Raw genomic sequence first — 19,445 nt, 5'->3', positions numbered from 1 at the left:
CGTTTTTTCTTCTTTCCTGTCCCAGTAATCATCTGACGACCCCTCACATTTATCTGCTGTCCCTGGATAAAAAAAAAAACTGGAACTACTTGAAGTAGTTCAAACCAGCTCGACCTGCAACAGCTACAACAGCAACATGCTGCTGACACACTGATGTTTCACTGTTAATAATCTAATAATATCATGAATAATAATAAATCAGCCAGAGGGACCAAACCAGTTTTTCAGTACTTTAACTAGCCTACCTTCTTTTACACTTTTAAGACATGTGAAATTCTTCTATGCCAGACATTGTGGTTATTCTTCTTTTAATTAAAGTTGTACATGTTTGTCCCTTGGCCGGAAGAAAACTATCAAACGTTGTTTATCTAAAGAATCATATATATGAGCCAATCAAGTGTGTGTTAATCCAAGGTATGTTCGGCACTTAATAGTAGGACAATTAATGAGTCACTTGTAGTTGAAACATCAGATTAACAGTGTGGCCTACAGTGGATTGGTCCTTTGCCGCCCCATCTGCCGTACGCTTGCCCTGCAAATCCAATTATGTTCTTATGTTCGCCGGGCTAAAAATAGTTGAAAATGACGGAAAACGCAGAAAGATACGTCATTAGATGAGGGGAAATTATGTTATGGAGCTGACTTGTTCTTTCTGCAGAGACCATTGATCTGTCATGAGGAGATGACGGCGTGAGAAGGGGCTGCCATGACAGACAGGAGCTCTGGGGCGAGGTGGACGGAACGGCAGCACGGGATGCATAAGGATTAGTTTCAGAGTGGTGGAAGACTGTAGGAACTTAAGAAGAATCTCCTACAAGGTAGGCTGCATATTGTACAGGAAACCAAGTTCTACTGTTTTTAGTCTGAACATCGATCATCAGACAACCTGTCAGTATAAAAATGTGTGTTTGCTGGCTGGTATTTGGATGCCTCGGATTACAACTCTGGACGGTCGGCGTGGTTTTTATACTTTATTCTTTATCTGCACTGCCGTAACAACCGGGTGTCCCGCTGGAGTGTGCATGGGCAGGGTGCACCTGAGCAAGGAAGCAAACCCACAGCTCAAATTCACAGAGTGGCTGGCAGGTTGTTGCTATAAAAACATTGTAATTTACTGGGTCATCCTTCATTTTGACTTTGTTTCTCTTTCTATAAGTGAGTCAAAGCAGTGAGATGCTCTGATTGTAAGGTTTCATTTGGCATCATCATTGCCAAATTGCCTGATATACTTTAATATTTTTTTTTACTATTTCTGCTTCCATACTTGCTAATTTTCCTTTGTATAAATAATAACATGAATGATGACCTGATTCCCTTTAGCTGCGTCAGGTTTTTGGTCCTGGTATCCTATATCTGTTATAGCTTACGTCAACAGGAAGGAACAATCATTAGTCCTAATCACAAATCAAAACGTGCACGGCGATAAAAAAGGCTCACATTGACACGGCGCAGACATCGCACTCCGGTTGATCTTGTTTGAATTAAATCAGAGTACACATAACGTGATTAAAGGAGCTTGGGTTACTTCTATCATGTCAAAGGGAAGCATGTCTGCCCTCTGTCAGTGTTCTAATCCTGCCCATGTGTCAGAATAGGTCACAGGATGAAATGGATGCAAAGCTGTGTTTCTTTCTTGGCGGCCAAAAGGCTCACATGGCGGCCGGAAGAGTTAAACATGGAACATACAGTTTAATTAAATTAAAGTTAGTTAAACATCAGCACAGAGAGCAACACAGAAAACACATTCTTCTATCTCCTTCCTCTTATTCTCTGATGAAATGAAGGTGAGTAGAATGAGATGTTTGATGGAGGTTACTATGGCAACATCTGGTTGTTTATCTCACTGTGAAACCAACAAACAAACTTTGGATCATTGGTGTCACTGAGAACCATGTAAACACCTCAGAGTGTTTTTTTTTTAATTTGGTTATTTACAGCAGCTTTCATTATATCCACCATCATGAACCCTTAAAGAAAGAACATGAATTTCACGTGTAAAAAAAACCTCATGTCAACACATGTGATTGTGCTCATGGGAAATGTGGTTTTGGGACATTTTCATGGTGTAATGTGTGACTCTCATGTAGATTCCCACGTGGAAACCTTTCCATATATTTTCACCATGTTATCATATGTTGCAATGTAATGTGTAATACATGTGTCCCATGTGGAAAACATGGGCAACTCGCATGTTTTTTTTTTTTTTTTACTGGAAAGGTTAATCTGACTTGTTGGTTTTTCCAACAAGCAAACCTCCAGGGTTATTGATGTTACTGGTACCTAAGAGTGTTCTGTTAATCTAGTTATTCAAAGCAGCTTTCATTTGATCCACCGTCATGAAAGTTCACCTTGGTTTGATCTGGAATAAACAGCATTTAACCCAGTTGTAAAATGTAGTGCAAAGATCTGTTGAGTCTGTTGTTATTGATCCTGTTGTAGTGTCCTTCAGTATAAAACTACACTTGTAGCATTTTCACATCTTATGTGCACCATTTATTTTAAAGCTTACGTAAAAAAAACAAGTTGCACTCCTATTGCTGATATAAAATAACACCTCATTTGGAGTGTTTGTCTATTTCTAAGCATAACATGTTGTAAACCTTGATCATTTTTATCTTTGAGGTGACACATTTGACATCTATGAGTTCTGAGTTGCCTCTTTTCCCACTGGAGCTTTTCACTGTGTCATTATGAACTAAACCAGCCTTTAGGCAGAAGTGCTCCGATTGTAATTTCGGCTCCCTCATCCCTTCCCAAAGGCCTGTCAAGGCTATGATGGGCTCATAACCAAGAAGAAAAAAGGTACAAACTGGTGCTGTTTCTTTTGATTTTAAGAAATACATAGTTTGATGTTATCTTGTGAAACCTTTACCTAAGATCTGAATGATCTGGGTAGTCCCATTTAACTCAATTAAAGGCTTACGAAGGAAATAGCCATGAGTGGGTCATCCTTGCCTCGGTTCTGCCAAGTTTAGAGTCTCTTCGGTCCAACTTAATCAACATATATCATATTTTTTCTAACTTTTTCATGGAATATTACTTCAGATGTCAACATTACCAAATAAGCAGACAGACATTAGTAGTTATGGCCTAAAATATATTTGATTGTGACCCATTTTGCAGCGCTTATTGAACTAATTTGAGCATCTATTGTTTAAAATATCTATATTATATTGATAAGATTGGAAGATAATAATGGTGATGACATAAGGTTGACTACCAAGAAGCAGTGTGGTTTTTTTTTTCTCCCCAGTATACCAGATATTTACACTTACCATAAGCTTCCCAAAGTTAATTCACTAGTAAAGAAATCCTTAAACGTAAGTACATAAGTGATTTAAAAGTGCTCAACACCAGACTCGGTTAAATAAGGCTCACGGTCCGTACTGGCAAACAAACTAATCCAGCAATAAGTGTAAAACAGGCATTATAAAATGGGGTTTTCTTTTTCCTAGTATTTAAAAGCCGTTGAACTCTTGCAGTCTGTCACTAATCCATCTGGTGAAGTGAAATGCTGACCCTAAAAAGTCTTTACATCCAGCGTGCTTATTCGTGCAATATAAAGCCAAAAGCAGGAATCCTTTCATTTTGTGAGAAAAACTATGAGAGGCGTTGAACATAGGTTTTGTTTGTTTCTGCTTGGCTCACCTAAGTCCCACTAAACTGTAAATGTATTGGTCGGAAACTCTGACCCCTGTTGTACAAGCGTTCACCAAGTGTGATGGACATGTCAGTGAGATTGTAGTCTATCAGGAAGCCTGTTTGTTCAGATATAGCATCAGGAACTTCCAACTTTCTGAACTTCTTTCCATTTAAGTTTATCATTCTTTCTAAAAAAAAAAACATTTCCACAAATCCATACTAATGTTTGACAGAAGAGAATAAAGTGTATTAGATGGCATTTTTCCTTCAAATGGTGTCCCTTCACCCTTCAAACGATACGGTAACTCGGATGGCTGATATTGTACAAGGCATTTTGTACCAAAACATCTCAGCTTCTGAAATTGCCACAAAAGGAAGCAAGCAACCCAATTCTCCTGCATAACTCAACGGTACAATCTGTTAACGTGGGGCTTTGGGCACGTCTCCTTTGCTTGTGTATGTTAGCAGGATGGGTACATTTGTGACCCTGGCAGAGGTGTTGGAGGCCCGGGGTTTACCGCTGGAGGAGGATGAGGTCTGGTGTCTACTGCTCGCCACCACTGACGCCTTACTGGACATATCCAAAAAAGGTACCCACTTGTCAGCTCCCATTTCTTCCCAGTTCAACCAATTTTCTCTGTGCTAGGTTTGGCTCAAAGAGCAAGAGAAAGTGCGAGAGAAAGTTATCAAATCTCTTGAGTTGGTGACCAATTTGTGGTCTTCTCTCTGTTTAGGTTCAGGTAACATGTGCAGTATGTTGAGCCCAGGCTCAGTGCTCCTGTCCGCCAGCGGGAGTCTCGCCTTCAAGAGCTGTGCGCGATATGAAGACGTGGCCTCCTTCACAGCTCCTGAAATCCAGCAGGGTCATGCTGCCTCCACCAGGACGGCAATCGAAAAGGTCTGAAAACTCTGGAAAGCTCTTGTGTTCTTGTTTTTTAGGACAACAATGATGAAAACATTGTTTGCCAATATTTTTTTATAACCAGTTTTACTTTTAAGCCATCCATCATTGTGTGATGCTCTACTTGTATAAGAGATAGGATGTATACCAAAGCACTTATAAAGATTTGTACCATCTGCAGAACCTGTGTCATTTTAACCCAATTGGATCAGAAAATGCAGAGATTGATGGAGATCGAAAGGAATAAGTAAACGCTCAACCTGGTATCATGCCAAAGAGTGTAATACACTAGTTAGTCCACGGCACAATGCCGTGTCAGTTTGACGTTTTGCCTCTCCGAGGCGTGAAAAGTAAGGTTCCTTAGGTTCCTAAGGCCCGGTACACACTGGCTGCGTCGAAACACAGTGCAGACTCCGATTATATCATGACGGTACTCCACCAGGTTACAACTCATCACTTGTCAGACCTCAAAACTTCTATATTAATGGCCATTTACGAAGAGAAATTCATGATTCAATGGTCGCATTTAATGCAGCCGCAGCACCGCTGCTGACACGCAGCCGGTGTGGATACACACACGCAGCCGATGTGGACACACACACACGCAACAAGCCGCAGCTGAGACGTGCGTCTGAGGTAACGCACACACCACGCAGCAAGTGTGTACCGGGCCTAACCCCGTCTCCGGGTGCTAAACTGGCCTGCCTGCAGTCCAGAACTGTCATCCAATGAAAACATTTAGCGCATCATTAACCACAGCTCAAATCCTGTATCAGGCAAGAATGGGACAACATTTCACTTTCAAAACTCCAACTATTGTTAAAAGGTCCTGACGTTTTGGAAAGGTGTTGCTGGCATCAAATTCAAAATGAGCATATATTTTTCATAAAACAACAACATTTTTCAGTTTCAACATTTGATATGTTGTCTTTGTTCTGTTTTTACTTGTATTATTATGGGTTTATATGATTTGCAAATCAGCGAATTCATTTTTTTTTTTTACATTTTACACAGCATCCCAACTTTTTTGGAAACGGGGTTGTACATACGTCACATGAATGACTTAACGTACCTTATGTAAATTGAATACATTACAGATGACTTCAAAGAAATCCACATTGCCTTAGAAATTCGATTAATGGACAAAAGTCCTGTGTTAGTTCCATCCAACTACCCCCAACTTTATCCCGACATGGATTTGATCACTCGTTGTACTTCGTCACATGATCTCCCTGTTCAACCCTGGTCATACATGTGTGTACTTTTCACGCCAATGCTACGCAAAACCTGACACTGACACGTTATCCTCTAGTGGACTGATGGGTGAATTACATGCTTGGGTGTGATAACAGGCGGAAAAAACTTGCACATCTAGTATTACTAATTCCCCAAAAATAGTAATTCATAGAAAGTGTTTCATGAGCACTGCAATTTGTGAGCAAAACATATGTTTGTGCCCCATAGATGGTTGTGTACTCCCTGGGGATGACTCTTTATTGGTCCGTTGACTATCATCTACCTCAAAACCAGGTACTTTCCTCTCTCCTCTCTCTTACTAAACTCATTCTTCCTTAGTCTCCGCACTTGTGAATCTTCTATTTTGCTGTCCCACCTGTCCCCCCCCCCTCCAGCCGGTCCAACTGAGCGCGGAGCTGGAGGGTTTGCTGCTGAGCATGTGTGAGGACATGGTGATGAGGAGGACCGACCTGCTGACGGTGCTAGAGACCTGTGAGCTTCACCACAAGGCCTCGATGCTCCCTCCTGTTGAACGGCTCATCAGGCAGCTGGTAGAAGATGTCTACAAAAACTCAGTGAGTCATGGTAGATTGGTTGGATCTATTTCTGACTGGTCAGGTGATGGTCATGTTTGGTTCTGGGTAGTTTAGTTCATTTTGGTTTTGAGTTTACTGATAGCACCAACTCTGTGCTTGTTTCCTTGAGATGGACAGTGATGTCTTTGCAGGTTGATCATGTGTCCATGGCTGAGAACGGATCCCAGCTCACAGACCGCAGTCAAATGGTCAGGGACAGATTACACAGTAAGAGACTGCTCCCTTTTGCCACATTTACAGTTTGACATTTTTGGAAATGCACATTTTGGCATTTTTACCAAGTGACCACTCTCGTGTCTGTGCATTACAATGAAAGCTAATGCCAGATGCTGGGTAGCTTAGCAGTAAGCGGTGGGAAACAGCCAGCCTGGCTTTGTAGGTGCCGGAAAATAAATTACGCAGATGTTTTTCAGCAAAGTTAAAAGTGCCTGAATATGTTTAATCCAGTGTTTTTTCATTTGTACATGAGCTGCAAAGTTCCTGCTAGCTATTCCCTTTCCAAACCTGATATATACACTAGGCTAAGCTAATACCATTAGCATCTCTAAAGCTTACAAAATTATTTTAGTGTTTCAAGAGTTTCTCAGTTTAGATTTTTACATAGCCAAATGTGAAACCTGTATTACTGGCACATGGAAAACTACACACCAGTTTGTCTTTCAGGGGGCTCTTTTAGTAACTCAACCTGGGTGCTAAGGAAGAGGATCTCCAGAACATTCTCAGGAGTATCTTATCCAGCCGATCCCACAGGGTATGAAGTCCTTTTTATACACCTTATAACATTACATTACATTTAGCTGACGCTTTTATCCAAAGTGACTTACAACATACCGATGGTACACCATCGGGAGCAATTTAGGGTTCAGTGTCTTGCTCAAGTGTCTTGCAACGCTTAGGCATGTGGGCAGGAGGAGCTGGGGAGGTGCATGTTGGGAGGAAGCCGGAGAACCCGGAGAGAACCCATGCAAGCACAGGGAGAACATGCAAACTACACACAGAAAGGCCCAGCGCGGGATTCGAACCCGGAACCTTTTTTGCTGTGAGGCGACAATGCTAACCACTGCACCACTGTGCCACCCTCATGAATACACCCTATAACAGAGAGGGTTTTTTGGCACATAGTCTCAAACCTATTTGCACTTTTGAATCAAAGTACAAAATAAAACACTACAAAGACGAGTATTGTTTACTTCACACCAAACAAAATTCAAGTTCAATTTAGGAGCTTAAATTATATAACAGTGTGGCAAAACAGACAAACACCCTAAAATGACTATTTGACAAAGCCACTGCCATTAAAAATATAAATTTTCTGGTTCCAAGCCATCATCTCATGAGTGACAGATCTCACCTCCCATCTGACTGAGAATGGAAAACTCCTTTTCCCCAGGATTCCCTCGGGAGGTCAACACAGGGGGAACTACGGCAGCTGGCAGCAGCTCAGCCGCGGCCCCTGCAGTCCATACATGGGTGGTAATCGAAACTCTAATTCGAGGTCCTTCTCCCAGTTTGAGTCCACAATGAGTCTGAATGAGAAGAAAGCGAGGGTGAGCCACATTATTGTGTAATATAATCATAAAACATCATTTAATATCGCAGCACATTCAGTCAAAACTACAGATAGGGGTTCACATTAATTCTCCCTTTTTCCTTTCTGTTGTAGGACATGGGTCCTGAGTTTATTAGAGTGTTAGATGAGCCTCTGGTTGTCTTGGAGCTGCATGCATCCATCGTGGTGAGTTTTTAGGGAAAACAATCCTGTCTTTGAGATTTACTGTAAGAGATGCAACTAGCATTGATGTAATCTAAATGTAAGTACATTTAATCAAGTGCAATTCTCATGAAGCAATTGTCATTAAATTGAATACGCTAATCAGGCAAGCTATTTTTCTTGAAGTGAACACCCCAGATTTCATCATTTCAGTTTTGCAAATGGGATTTTCTTCCTTTCTTTTTTAATATCTGAATATTTTTTAATTGGGACTAGAGTTAGAGGTAGGCTTAGGGTGAGCATTGGAATGGTGTCACTTTGGTGCATTTTTTATTGTGTACTTTGCAGAACCTACTACCAAAACTTTAACCGTTGCTCCAGTTTGACTTTTATATTACTTATTTATTGATGTTCTCCAAATTCTCTTGTCCCTCTTCGCAGTCAAAGAAAGGGAAATCTCCAACCACGCAGAGAGAGGTGAGCGTGATCATGCCAAACGGTCAGAGCGTCCTGGTCAAGTGTGACATAAAATCCAGAGGAGGAGACGTCTTTGACATGATTGTGGCTCATTCCAACCTTGTGGAACATTTCTACTTTGGCCTTGCTTACATTGATGGTAAACAATCTTAAAATAATTAGTGAGTGAGTGTGTAGCCACTCCAGAGAAATTAAGACTTTACATATTCAAGCACATGAATGTCTTCAGCTCAATATGTTTACAGTTAGACTCATGGGTATTTGTGTGGTGTATTATCAAGTCATACATAATCAAGTGACTTACAATTTACCTTGTTGTTTTCTCCATTCTGTGATTAGATAATGAGTTTTTCTTTGTGGACAACGACACCAAGATTTGCAAAGTTGCTCCAGATAGCTGGAAGAAAGTGCCTACAACCACCTTTGTCCTTTTCTTCAGGGTCAAATTCTTTGTCAACAACATTTCTCTTCTTTTGTAAGTGGTTTTTTTCTTGGGGGATTTACCAAAAATTACAGTTACAAAATGTGGGGAAGAAACCTTTAAATGTGTGCTATCTTCTCCATCAGGCACAAACAGACCCGTCACCAGTATTATCTCCAGCTCAGGAGAGACCTTTTGGAGGACAGGTTGTCCTGCCATGAGGAGACTAATCTGTACCTGGCAGGTCTGGCCCTGCAGACGGAGTATGGAGACTGCATGCCTGAGGTTGTGCACCGAAAGCTAACTTTATAGTGGAAGCCGGATGACTCTCCAGTGTAGTGTTTAAAAGCGGAAGATCAAAATCAATACAGTAAAGATTCAGACTTTCGGTCTCTAGAATGGGTCAGGCACCGAATCTGCCATTTCCCATAATGCAACTAAATAGGATCTTTCATTAGACCCTCCCTACCTTGAATACATCTTTAAAATTCCATACCCTTTGATGATAGGTATGTCTTTCAGCTGTAAATGTGTAGTTTTCAATCTTGGTGACATCATCAGAGATTATATGACCATTTTCCACAACTGCTCTTCGCTAATCAAATCTACTCGCTTTTGATAGTAGTAACTTTACTGGTTTTAGTTTCCCAATGCAGATGGTGCCTCATCTTTAATGTGACCCAAACACTTGCTTTATCCTTCTATTTGCAACCAAGCAGAGAACTATGTGCACCTCCTCAGATGACTATTGCACGGTTTTGAGGGCTGCCGGTGGAGAGTAGTCCAGTGAATAAAACAATTGTAGCCACTATAGCAGTGTGGCTAGATTTCAATAGTAGGTATGTACAGGATGTAGTGCCTGCCGTGACGCAGTGATTCTCTCCAAACAGTCAGCGGTCTGCAGTATCTTCATGTTTACAATTGCCTCAGCTAGCTTCCCACCTCGATGTAGGTGATACTACAAATAGTACCAGGTGCCAGGTACTATTCCCTAACTGTTACCCAATGGAAAACCAAACAAAGCAAGTAGAGTTGAGTCAAGCTAAACCGGTACCGGCTTTGAAAAAGGGCAACTTTTCTTACACTGGTATTATACTTTCCAAGTCCGCTAGCATGCAAAAGCCCACAAGGGTCAGGATGACATAACTTTTGTCATCAATGGTGACAAATGGCATAGGCTATGTGGGGACATCCACGCATTAATTAATTCCTCATTAAAACAATGTAAAGACAATCAAATCGGCAACAATTTGTGGAAATTTGTGGAGTTTGGAAATACATCTTCCTATAGACATCAATCTACTGCTCATGTGTGGTACAAATTTTCCAAGACAGTATTATAGACAGAACTGCTCAGTGTCCGTGGTGTATGCAGCTGTCCGTGTTCATGTCCATCAAGGAGTATATTCAGGCCCTTAGACTTGACAAAGCTCCTCTAGAGCCACAAAAGAAATTATGTAACTACTTTCGCAGGCTGACTACCATTCTAATTGACTGGTAGACTGATCTAAATGTATCAAATTCAATGGAGAGTCCCTTTAAACGTAACAATCTTAACAATACACAAGTGACCATATCACTGTCAATTCAGTTGCCATAGCATGATTAGTGGAGACAAAAAAAACAAAAAACATTGTGGAAGCCTTTTCAAAGCCAATGTTTTTAAAGAGTAGTTTTCCTGTAAGCCCCTGTTTCTGTGCATATACTTTCCCTCCTTAGACTGGATTATAATTCTTCATTGAAAGGATACGTGCTGCAACTTCAAAAAACACTTATGGCTTGATACAATATATGTATAAATGATTTGAATTCTATTAATATCATGTTGTGATTTGTTATGTTTAGGTGTACGGTAGGAACTACTACCGCCCCGATCAGTATGTCTCCAAGAGTGTGATGGAGAAACGTGCCTTGCCTTACATTCAGGGGGAGCTGCTGCAACTTCACACCAACAACGCTCAGATGCACACTGATGAATCTGAGCTCGAATTCCTCAAGGTAGCAAAACAGTCTAAAATCTGACCTTCCAAATCATGACGGTGCATCCAAACGACTATGACGAGCTCTCTGTTAATCCCTGTAGGTTTGTCAGCAGTTGCCTGAGTACGGCGTGTTGTTCCACCGTGTGATACGCGAGAAAAAGCCATTAGATGGAGAGATTATCCTCGGGGTTTGTGCCAAAGGTGTTATCGTCTATGAGGTTAAACACGGTTGCAGATCCACAACTCAGAATTTCTACTGGAGAGAGACAGAGACCATCTCCTCCACTGTAAGTGAAGTGATGGTTTTATCACTGGTTGGTAGTGACACGTTATTCCTCTGTGTTCATGCTCTAAAAATGTTTCCTTCGTGTTTCCGCAGAGGCGTAAATTTGTAGTAGAGTGCCGGGGCAGCAAGAAGTACATCTTCATTACAGAGAGGTCGAAGATAGCCAAATACCTGTGTAACCTCTGCTCAGCACAACATAAGTTTAACAATGAGATGAACTCCCGCCAGCTAAGCCACGGCCTGGTCTCAGGTCAGTCACTGGAGCAATACTGTTGACAGCCTTGTTTTTTAGTTCTAGAACCCCCGAGAACTGTTTCTGCCACCCTCTAGAGTAGTTCTCAACTCAACTAACCCCAGAAGACATGAGTGAAAACCGCTCTGGTGTTTTGATGACTTTTCATGCTGGCTGGTGTCCAATCACTAAAGATAACGTCTGCGTCTTTGTCCAGAGGAGAGCATTGTGCCGTATGCAACGACGTGTTGCCCTCAGAGCAGTCACATTAAGTCCTTCTCGTGTTCTGAGACGCCGCAAGATGACAGCGGTCTGACCACGCCTCAGGAGGACTCCCTGGCCAAACTGTGTGACGACGTCATGGCCAAGATCGAGGCCCGCGTAAAACAACAGCGCCAGAGCCACAACGAGCAGAGGTATCTTTTCGTCCTGTAGTTTTCAAGAACACATTTCCATGTACCGACTTTTGAAAATTCAATACATAGTTGATGCGAACCTTTATGACCACTTAAGTATACTGATTGTCTTGTAAGAACTGCGCATGTCAAGATGGGGCCTGATACCACAGGGCACTTTCAGAGGTCCACCGAAGTTCATTTTCACAATCTTCCCCTCTATGTGTTTCTTTTGCAGTACCACCTCCAGCAGTCAGCGCAGCAGCACAAGTATGCGTTCCCCAGCATGCTCTCAGAGGGGCGGATCTGAAGCAGCTTTGGGTTCCCCAGCAGCAAAAGGTACAGTATCACCACGCAAACTGCTCGCCTTCCTTAACTGACTGCCTACACTTGAAAGGGGGTGTACCTCAAGTCGTGAGCAATAAGCGTCCCAAAAGCATTTTATTTTGGAGCGTTGCCTTGTGATGCTTAGCTCCAACTTAAAGCCACTAAATGAAAGCTGTTGTTACTACTAATTAAATGTGTTATTCTACTGTATGTCTTACAGATACCCTAACTAAACACAGGGCATCATCAGAGAGAGAAGTCATATGTGTTACCTTAAAGAAAGACCCAAAGGTCGGCCTGGGTAAGCCGATCACATTTCATTGCACATCATCAAGGACAAGCTGTTTTTCTAATCTTTGATGAACTACAGGAGGAAACCAATCTGAAAAAAAGAAAGCACCTGCTCTGCTTCATGTCTCAGTGCCCAGTCATACCACTGATTTGATTTTGAGTGGTGTTCATGGCTTCCCAGTGGTTCAAGAATATCACAGAAGTATGCCTCATTGTGGCGAGTGACAGATTGAATAAATGTTTTAAAGTCTGGAAGCTCTCAGGCAGTAGTTAGTGATGATGATTACTGAAGGAAAAACTCTCTCTTCTTTGAAAAAAGTATTTTCTAAATACCTGTGGTTTGTGCCCGTACAGGAATAATGATAGTCGGAGAGGACACAGTGGGGCATTACGACTTAGGCATCTTTATTGCCTCCATTGTGCCTGGCGGACCCGCTGATAAGGACGGACGCATTAGAGCAGGTAGAGAACCGCATGGACATTTTTTGTTTATGTTAAGCGACACGTGTACAATGTTCCAACATTCACCATTTGCATTGAAGTTTGCCCTCCCATACAGCAATCAACCCAACCCCTTTGAATTCAATTACTTCCACTAATTTCCATGCATTGTACGTAAATGGATGCCCAACATAACGCAAGAAGAAAGTGCAAATGAGGACAGAGATGGTATTTTAAGGGGTCTGTTGGGCATTTGTGGTCGCAGGCAGGTCTTTAAACTACACTGTTACTGGACACTAGCAGCATCTCACTGTGACCTTTGCCCTCAGGCGGTCGTCTGATCTCCCTGAACCACATCAGCCTAGAGGGCGTCACTTTCAACGAGGCAGCAGAGGTCATGCAGAGCAGCCCTGAGGAGGTGCAGCTCATTGTTTCACAGCCAAAAGGTGATCAGTGTGCATGTGTGTGTGTGTGTGTGTGTGTGTGTGTGTGTGTGTGGATATACTGTATGAGTAATGGTACTGGGGCTGTAGCCTTTGCTCTACTATGTTTGTATTTGTAACACTGGTCATTGAAAAATTAAGTATTCTACTCATGCACTGCTCTGAATAAATAACAATTTTTGTTATCAGCACTGAACCTTTTTTTGTTCTTTTTGCTTGTTTCCATGGGTGTACTATTTTACTTTCTATTATTATGAACACATTTCTGCCTCCATTCCCATTCAACTTTGAGCTGCGTCCCTTTTGACTTGAGACTGAGAAAATGTGTTAATATACTGCTGTGTTCAGTCTCCTTTACATTTGAAGCGTTTAAGCAGCAACGTACAAAAATGATAACAGATCAAAAAAGGTTGATTTCTTGAAAATGTTCTGAAGATCATCTAAATTTAAAGCAATAGTTTCATGTTTCTTGAAATGTTTCACGTAGCAAAGGACAACACCAATTCTTCTGCACAAACCTGAAGCTGCAAGCAGGAGCTAATTAGCTTAGCATATGTTACGTGGGGGAAACAGCTCACCTGATTCTGTACGACAGAATCCAAATTGGAGACTTGAAGATAACTGTCCTAGAAAGCATGCAGGAAGCTCAGGCATCATTAGCTGAATTTTTGCAAGCCTTGTTAGCTTGCCTACTCATAGCTAAGAAGAAGAAAAGAAATTGTAAAATGCTCAGCAGACAACCGTCTTCTGATAATGTCTGGCTCTACACTGAATGGTGACAAACATCGACAGAAGCTCAAAACCTCAGCGACTTAAATGTACCTTTTTTTTTGAGTATGTGTGGAGAAGCTTTTTTTTTTTTTTACCACAGTCTTTGTGCCATGCTGAGCTAACTGGCTTAGGAAGATCAAATTTGCGTCCAATATTTTGAAGTATAACAGAACTGACTTATAGCCTTGTTGTTTTTGTCCACAGTCACCGTCAGTCCCGGCACTGTGCGCTCTCCTGGGTTGAGGGATCACGAGTGTCAGAACACACCGATGACAGACGGACGATCAGGAGACAACAACATCGACGAGATCGTCTCAGCCATCGCGACGCCGAAGACGAGCAACAGGCTGCACGTCCCCCGCGAAGTCCGAGTCCTCGGTACACAGGTAGAATCCTAATAGTTGTGGTTGTTTTAACAATTATTGAAATCATATAAGTAGCCTGCTATTTCCCTTACAGGTGTAAACAATTTACAGTAGCCAACTGTTTTGTATTCTAGTGACGGTAATAGTTTTGAGGTAGCTAGTGTTGCTCAATAACTAGTGATCACTGTGGTAATTTTGCACAATTAGGCAGTAAATAATTGTATGATTGGTATGACTGCCAGTAGGTTATAAGCAAGGAATGATCCTCTGCGCTAACCTGAGTGTTGTTAATGTCTTTGTTGGCGTCAGGACGGCTGCTCTCTGACTCCCTCCCTGAACTGTTCAAGGCTGGATGAGATCAGGATTGAGCTCAAGAAGATATCAGGAAATCTGGGCATCAGCATCTCTGTGAGCTTCTGCTGTATTTTTGATTTTTTTTTAAAGATGTTGAACATGATGATTGAAGAAAATGCTGGTTTTAGAAATCGGTGCTTTGGTGTCTATGTGTTTATAAACGCAATCATTGAATTGAAAACAGAAATGAGCAATCGGGGAGTATGGAGGTACGTTTGTGTAGTTTTTATGCAAGCATAGGAAGCAAATTTTGCTCTCAAAACAGTTTTTTTATACATGCACAAAAAAAAGACACAATAGCACCTTCATAACTGAGGGTTTTTACAGTTGTACAGCAACTCACCTAATGTGATTAACATCTGGTCTGACAGGAATAGAGTGAGAGCAAAAGTAGCAATACAACAGTTGTGTAAACCTCGACAAGAAGAGGCCTTGTAATCTAAATTCTGTTTAGGAAAAGTAGACAACCATTAGTTACAAGTTATAAACCCTTTCTGATGTATTTATTATTTTTAGAGGTTTATATATCATGGGTGTGTTTAATCGGTCAAATAAATGCAGGGCACTGAAAAGTACAATATTCGCCTCAGAAAGTAGGAAAAATTGCCTCACAATTGTACTTGAGTAAATATACTTAGTGCAACAAACACTAATTTAAGCATGACACCCCCCCCCCCCCCCCCCCCTCCACCCCACTAAAAGCCTCTGTTATTGATTGGTCAGGGTGGCGTCAACACTAACCTTCCTAATGGAGGGATCTACATCAAGAGCCTCGTTCCAGGAGGAGCTGCTGAGAGAGACGGACATTTGCATGCAGGTATTACATTTTAATACATGTGGGAGAATTCTCAGTAGACTTTCCAAACTGAGGATGAATATGTTGCAACAGCTCACATACGAGTCCTTTAGCACTTTCTTAAGAGTGAGACAGATTATTGTCCAGACATTGGAATTAAAGAATACCAGCATATCTGTTTTCTGATGGAACACTTTAAGTAATATGAAGCCTCGATTATTCTTCAACTAGGCCAAAGGAAAAAGCAAATAACAGGTACTAAGAGGGTATTATGAGCAGAACATTACACATCACATTCAGATCTAAATTGTATTTCAGATTGTAAAGAAAAGAACATGATGATACCTAATGTAGGGTTCAGATTACATTTTTACATTTTCGAAAATATGTTTATTCATTTCTTCTAATTGTGTTTATTTCTAGGTGATAGACTGTTGGAGGTGGACGGCATTAACTTCCAGGGCTTCACCTACCAGCAGGCTGTGGAGTGTCTGAGCAAAACTGTGGAGGTAAAGGATGACGTGAGACTATGAGACACCGAACAATTACCTTCTCTATATACGCTGCTGATGATACGCTGTGTTTTTAGTACTGCTAATGGTTTGGATTAATAGATTGCAACATCGGCATCAACTATTGGATTGGTGGCCATGAAATCTTGTGCAGACATCCATGTTTCCATTTGGATGAACTGTAATAACTTTGATCCCCCGACTTACATTCGAATGTACTTTGTGTTGAGTTTTTATCTAAAATGAATGCAGTAAACATTATAACTATTAAACATCATGCTAACATGAGCATTTAGCTCAAAACCCAACATCACAGAGCTAGCATTTTTGCAGACTCCTTGTGTCTTTCCCTGCTTCATATCAAACTGATCAGTCTACTCTGTCATAACCATCTATTTCCATTCTTTTCCCTTTGTTACCCAATCACATTCTTGTCTGCTCCTCTCTCCTGCAGGTGGTATCCTTCGTTGTGGAGAGGGAGTCGATCAACCTGCCCAAGGTTCCTCTCAGTGCTGACACGAGCGACAGTGTATCCAATCAGAGCCTCAGTCCAGCCACCAGGCAGCAGAAACTCAACAGCTACTCGTCCATCGGCGTTCCTCAGAACACGATATCTGACCAGCCCAGATACTACAGCTTTGTCACTGATGGTAGGACATCTCAGCTCAGGTTCAGACCAGAGGACTTTTGACTTAAATGCACAAAATACATTTAGGTGCTTCAAAAAGAAAGTGCCCACAATCTCATTTGGACACCCGTATAGGAATATTTCCAGCTGTGTAAGTGTATGAGAGTGTGTTAAATAAAATGTTCACCACTTCACACTCGTGAGAGAACTGTTGTAGGCTGGAAACGTCGACTAGGCAGCCAGGCCAGTTGGACCGCCTGGAGGTTTCACACACTTCATCCTGATCTCCTTCACTGACCCTGACCTTCTCCTCCTCCTCCTGGCCTCTCTTATCCTTCGGCCTGTCCTTCTGTATCTCTCGACCTACATCATACATTCATGGACTCTGCTGAATATAATAAAATAAATGTTTCTCCCTTTACGAGGTTAATACCTTGACAACCATCAACATCATTAACATTTAAATTACGTTCAATATTTAAACAAGGTTAAGATAAAATGACTCCTCAAAATGCTGTGCAGATCTTTATTACCATTCAATATGTGTCATTACTGAGTTTACTCATAAAATGGTGTTAAACAGATTTTACTGTTCCTTTTAGCACATCTACAGAAGGCTTAAAGAGGACTTGCAAGGAATGCTTTCAATATTTTGACTATGAAATTATATTATTTAATCTTCACAGACTTCCTATGATGTGCAAAATTGTTATTGTTAGAATCAAAACATAAACTATTTTTTTTAAATCATGCATATTTGGGCAGATCAAAGTCTAAAATGAGGCCAAATGCCACCAGAACTTCAGTGTGCTTCTATTTAGTGTCCTGAATTTAACCACATCAACCCCTATCACCGTGCAACAAGGTCAAGCAGGACAGGAAGTGATGATAATAACTGCTGCTTTGATTTTGCTATTTATTACGATACGATGTAATACAATGCGATGCGATACGATTGATACAATTTGATACGATTGATGTCATCCGATACTCTTTATTGTCCCTGTGGGAATTTGATAAAATTCTGCATTTTGGACATAACTTAACATTATCAATTCAAAAAATTACACTGTGTAAATTTTAAAAATACTTCACGATTTTTAAGTCGGCGTATAATACACTGATTATGTCAATCACATAAAACTACACAACACGTTCTAACAGTTGAGACATTTTGCCATAAGGAAACTATATTTCATAGCTCCAAACTTGAAAACAAAATACATGCTCAGCCAATCCATGAATACATTCACCATCTTAGGCATTCCTCATATTGCACCATTAAGGACTTAAGACAACACATTCCACAATCAGTCCGTCCTGATAGAGTCTCTTGTTTAACATGTTCATTTAAGCTAAAAGCTTGAAAGACAACACCAAATGAAGACAATTAGCTTCATCTGTTCTCCCCCCTTTTCTCCCATCCACTTTCTCTTTCCACTTCCCATTAACTCCTGACTTCTACAAATTCCACCTCATCCCTGTCCCACAACCTCCCCCACCGTCCTTCTGCCTCCCCAAAACAAAAATCCAAGACAACACCCACGAAGTGACTCTGACCAAAAGTGCCAACGGCCTGGGCTTCAGCTTCGTGATGTGCGAGCTGGATCCCCCCATGCCGGATTATGGCAGCCTGGTCCGGATAAAGCAGCTGTTCCCCGGGCAGCCGGCTGAGCAGAGCGGCCGGATGCAGGAGGGAGACGTCCTGTTGGCCATCAACGGCCAGTCGCTCAAGGAGCTCTCCTATCCAGTACGTTGAAGTTCATTCTTCTGTGTTTACTAATCTCATTATGGACATCAGATACTGTCATCTACTTCTTCTATGATGAATATTGTGTAATATTACAGGGTAGATTAGTACTGCATTGGTTTTCTATTGATGGAACAAAACCAGGATATGAATTGAAATACATCATTTCTACTTTTATTTGAACTCCTCTGAGTTGTTTTTTTGTCATGTGGCAGTCTAACTATGTAGAAACATGGGTAATTTTTACTTTTTTTTTTGCCATTTTCTTACTGTACATACTTTGTGTATTTAACAGACTATTTAACATCTGGTTGAAAACATTGGTACTCTGATTATTTCTATAAACCCTTTTCTCCCTGTAGAAGGTGCTGAGGCTGTTCAAGATGTCACCACCTGAAGTCCAGCTGACTCTCTGTCGGCCTGCACCAGGTGTATACACACACACACACACACACACACACACACACACACACACACACACACACACTAATGCGTGCTGCGACTTCACTCCCTCATCGCTCTGTTTTCTACAGGGATTCTCCCGTCAGTCGATCAGCTCACCGGCACATGAGTGACCTCTCAGAGTTGTACAGCATCCAGCATCAGTGGACGTTCACACGCGGCCGATGCAGCCGTTGTGACCGGCTGACAGGAACATTACGCCGATCTTATCGATAGACTCCAACACTGCACAAAGAAAGGTCAGTGATGCTCCACAGCGTCACATGATGTGACCTGACAGAACACAGTGTGAGCCCCTTCATAAACAGCCATAGGGACTTCTGTCATTTTTGACTGTATTGTCACCTTTTGTCATCGTCACCAAGACAGTAGAAAGTCTGTTTAATGGGAGTCCAGAGGGATAAACAGACTTGTAGCGCTGCAGCC

General features: G+C 41.5%; 1 protein-coding gene across 1 annotated transcript; it reads left to right on the top strand.

Moving 5' to 3' along the window:
- The first annotated feature begins 768 nt into the window (after positions 1-768).
- frmpd2 (FERM and PDZ domain containing 2) lies at positions 769-19,128 on the top strand. The gene is made up of 28 exons (XM_069156288.1): positions 769-818; positions 4,108-4,232; positions 4,377-4,540; positions 6,008-6,073; positions 6,175-6,354; positions 6,507-6,582; positions 7,039-7,126; positions 7,766-7,922; positions 8,039-8,110; positions 8,528-8,702; positions 8,903-9,038; positions 9,131-9,269; positions 10,830-10,982; positions 11,068-11,253; positions 11,346-11,502; positions 11,702-11,900; positions 12,118-12,218; positions 12,427-12,507; positions 12,852-12,959; positions 13,268-13,384; positions 14,357-14,538; positions 14,827-14,925; positions 15,595-15,688; positions 16,091-16,176; positions 16,634-16,829; positions 18,343-18,557; positions 18,920-18,986; positions 19,091-19,128. Exons 2-28 carry the CDS (start codon positions 4,112-4,114, stop codon positions 19,126-19,128), a joined length of 3,453 nt encoding a protein of 1,150 aa, XP_069012389.1. The 5' UTR covers positions 769-818; positions 4,108-4,111.
- Positions 19,129-19,445: the final 317 nt, after the last annotated feature.

Source organism: Embiotoca jacksoni, unplaced genomic scaffold (assembly GCF_022577435.1).
Source record: "Embiotoca jacksoni isolate LCO1_2020_lvr unplaced genomic scaffold, fEmbJac1.0.p SCAF_20, whole genome shotgun sequence".
In the NCBI taxonomy this organism is placed as follows: Eukaryota; Metazoa; Chordata; class Actinopteri; family Embiotocidae; genus Embiotoca; species Embiotoca jacksoni.
This window is presented reverse-complemented; position numbering and strand designations above follow the sequence as displayed.

Bases quoted from the DNA above. Each gene is read 5' to 3' on its own strand.
- frmpd2 (XM_069156288.1), top strand. From the start codon at position 4,112: ATGGGTACATTTGTGACCCTGGCAGAGGTGTTGGAGGCCCGGGGTTTA. The intron at 16,830-18,342 runs GTAGGACATCTC...CAAAAATCCAAG, and splicing joins CTACAGCTTTGTCACTGATG to ACAACACCCACGAAGTGACT. The intron at 18,987-19,090 runs GTGTATACACAC...TGTTTTCTACAG, and splicing joins TCTCTGTCGGCCTGCACCAG to GGATTCTCCCGTCAGTCGAT.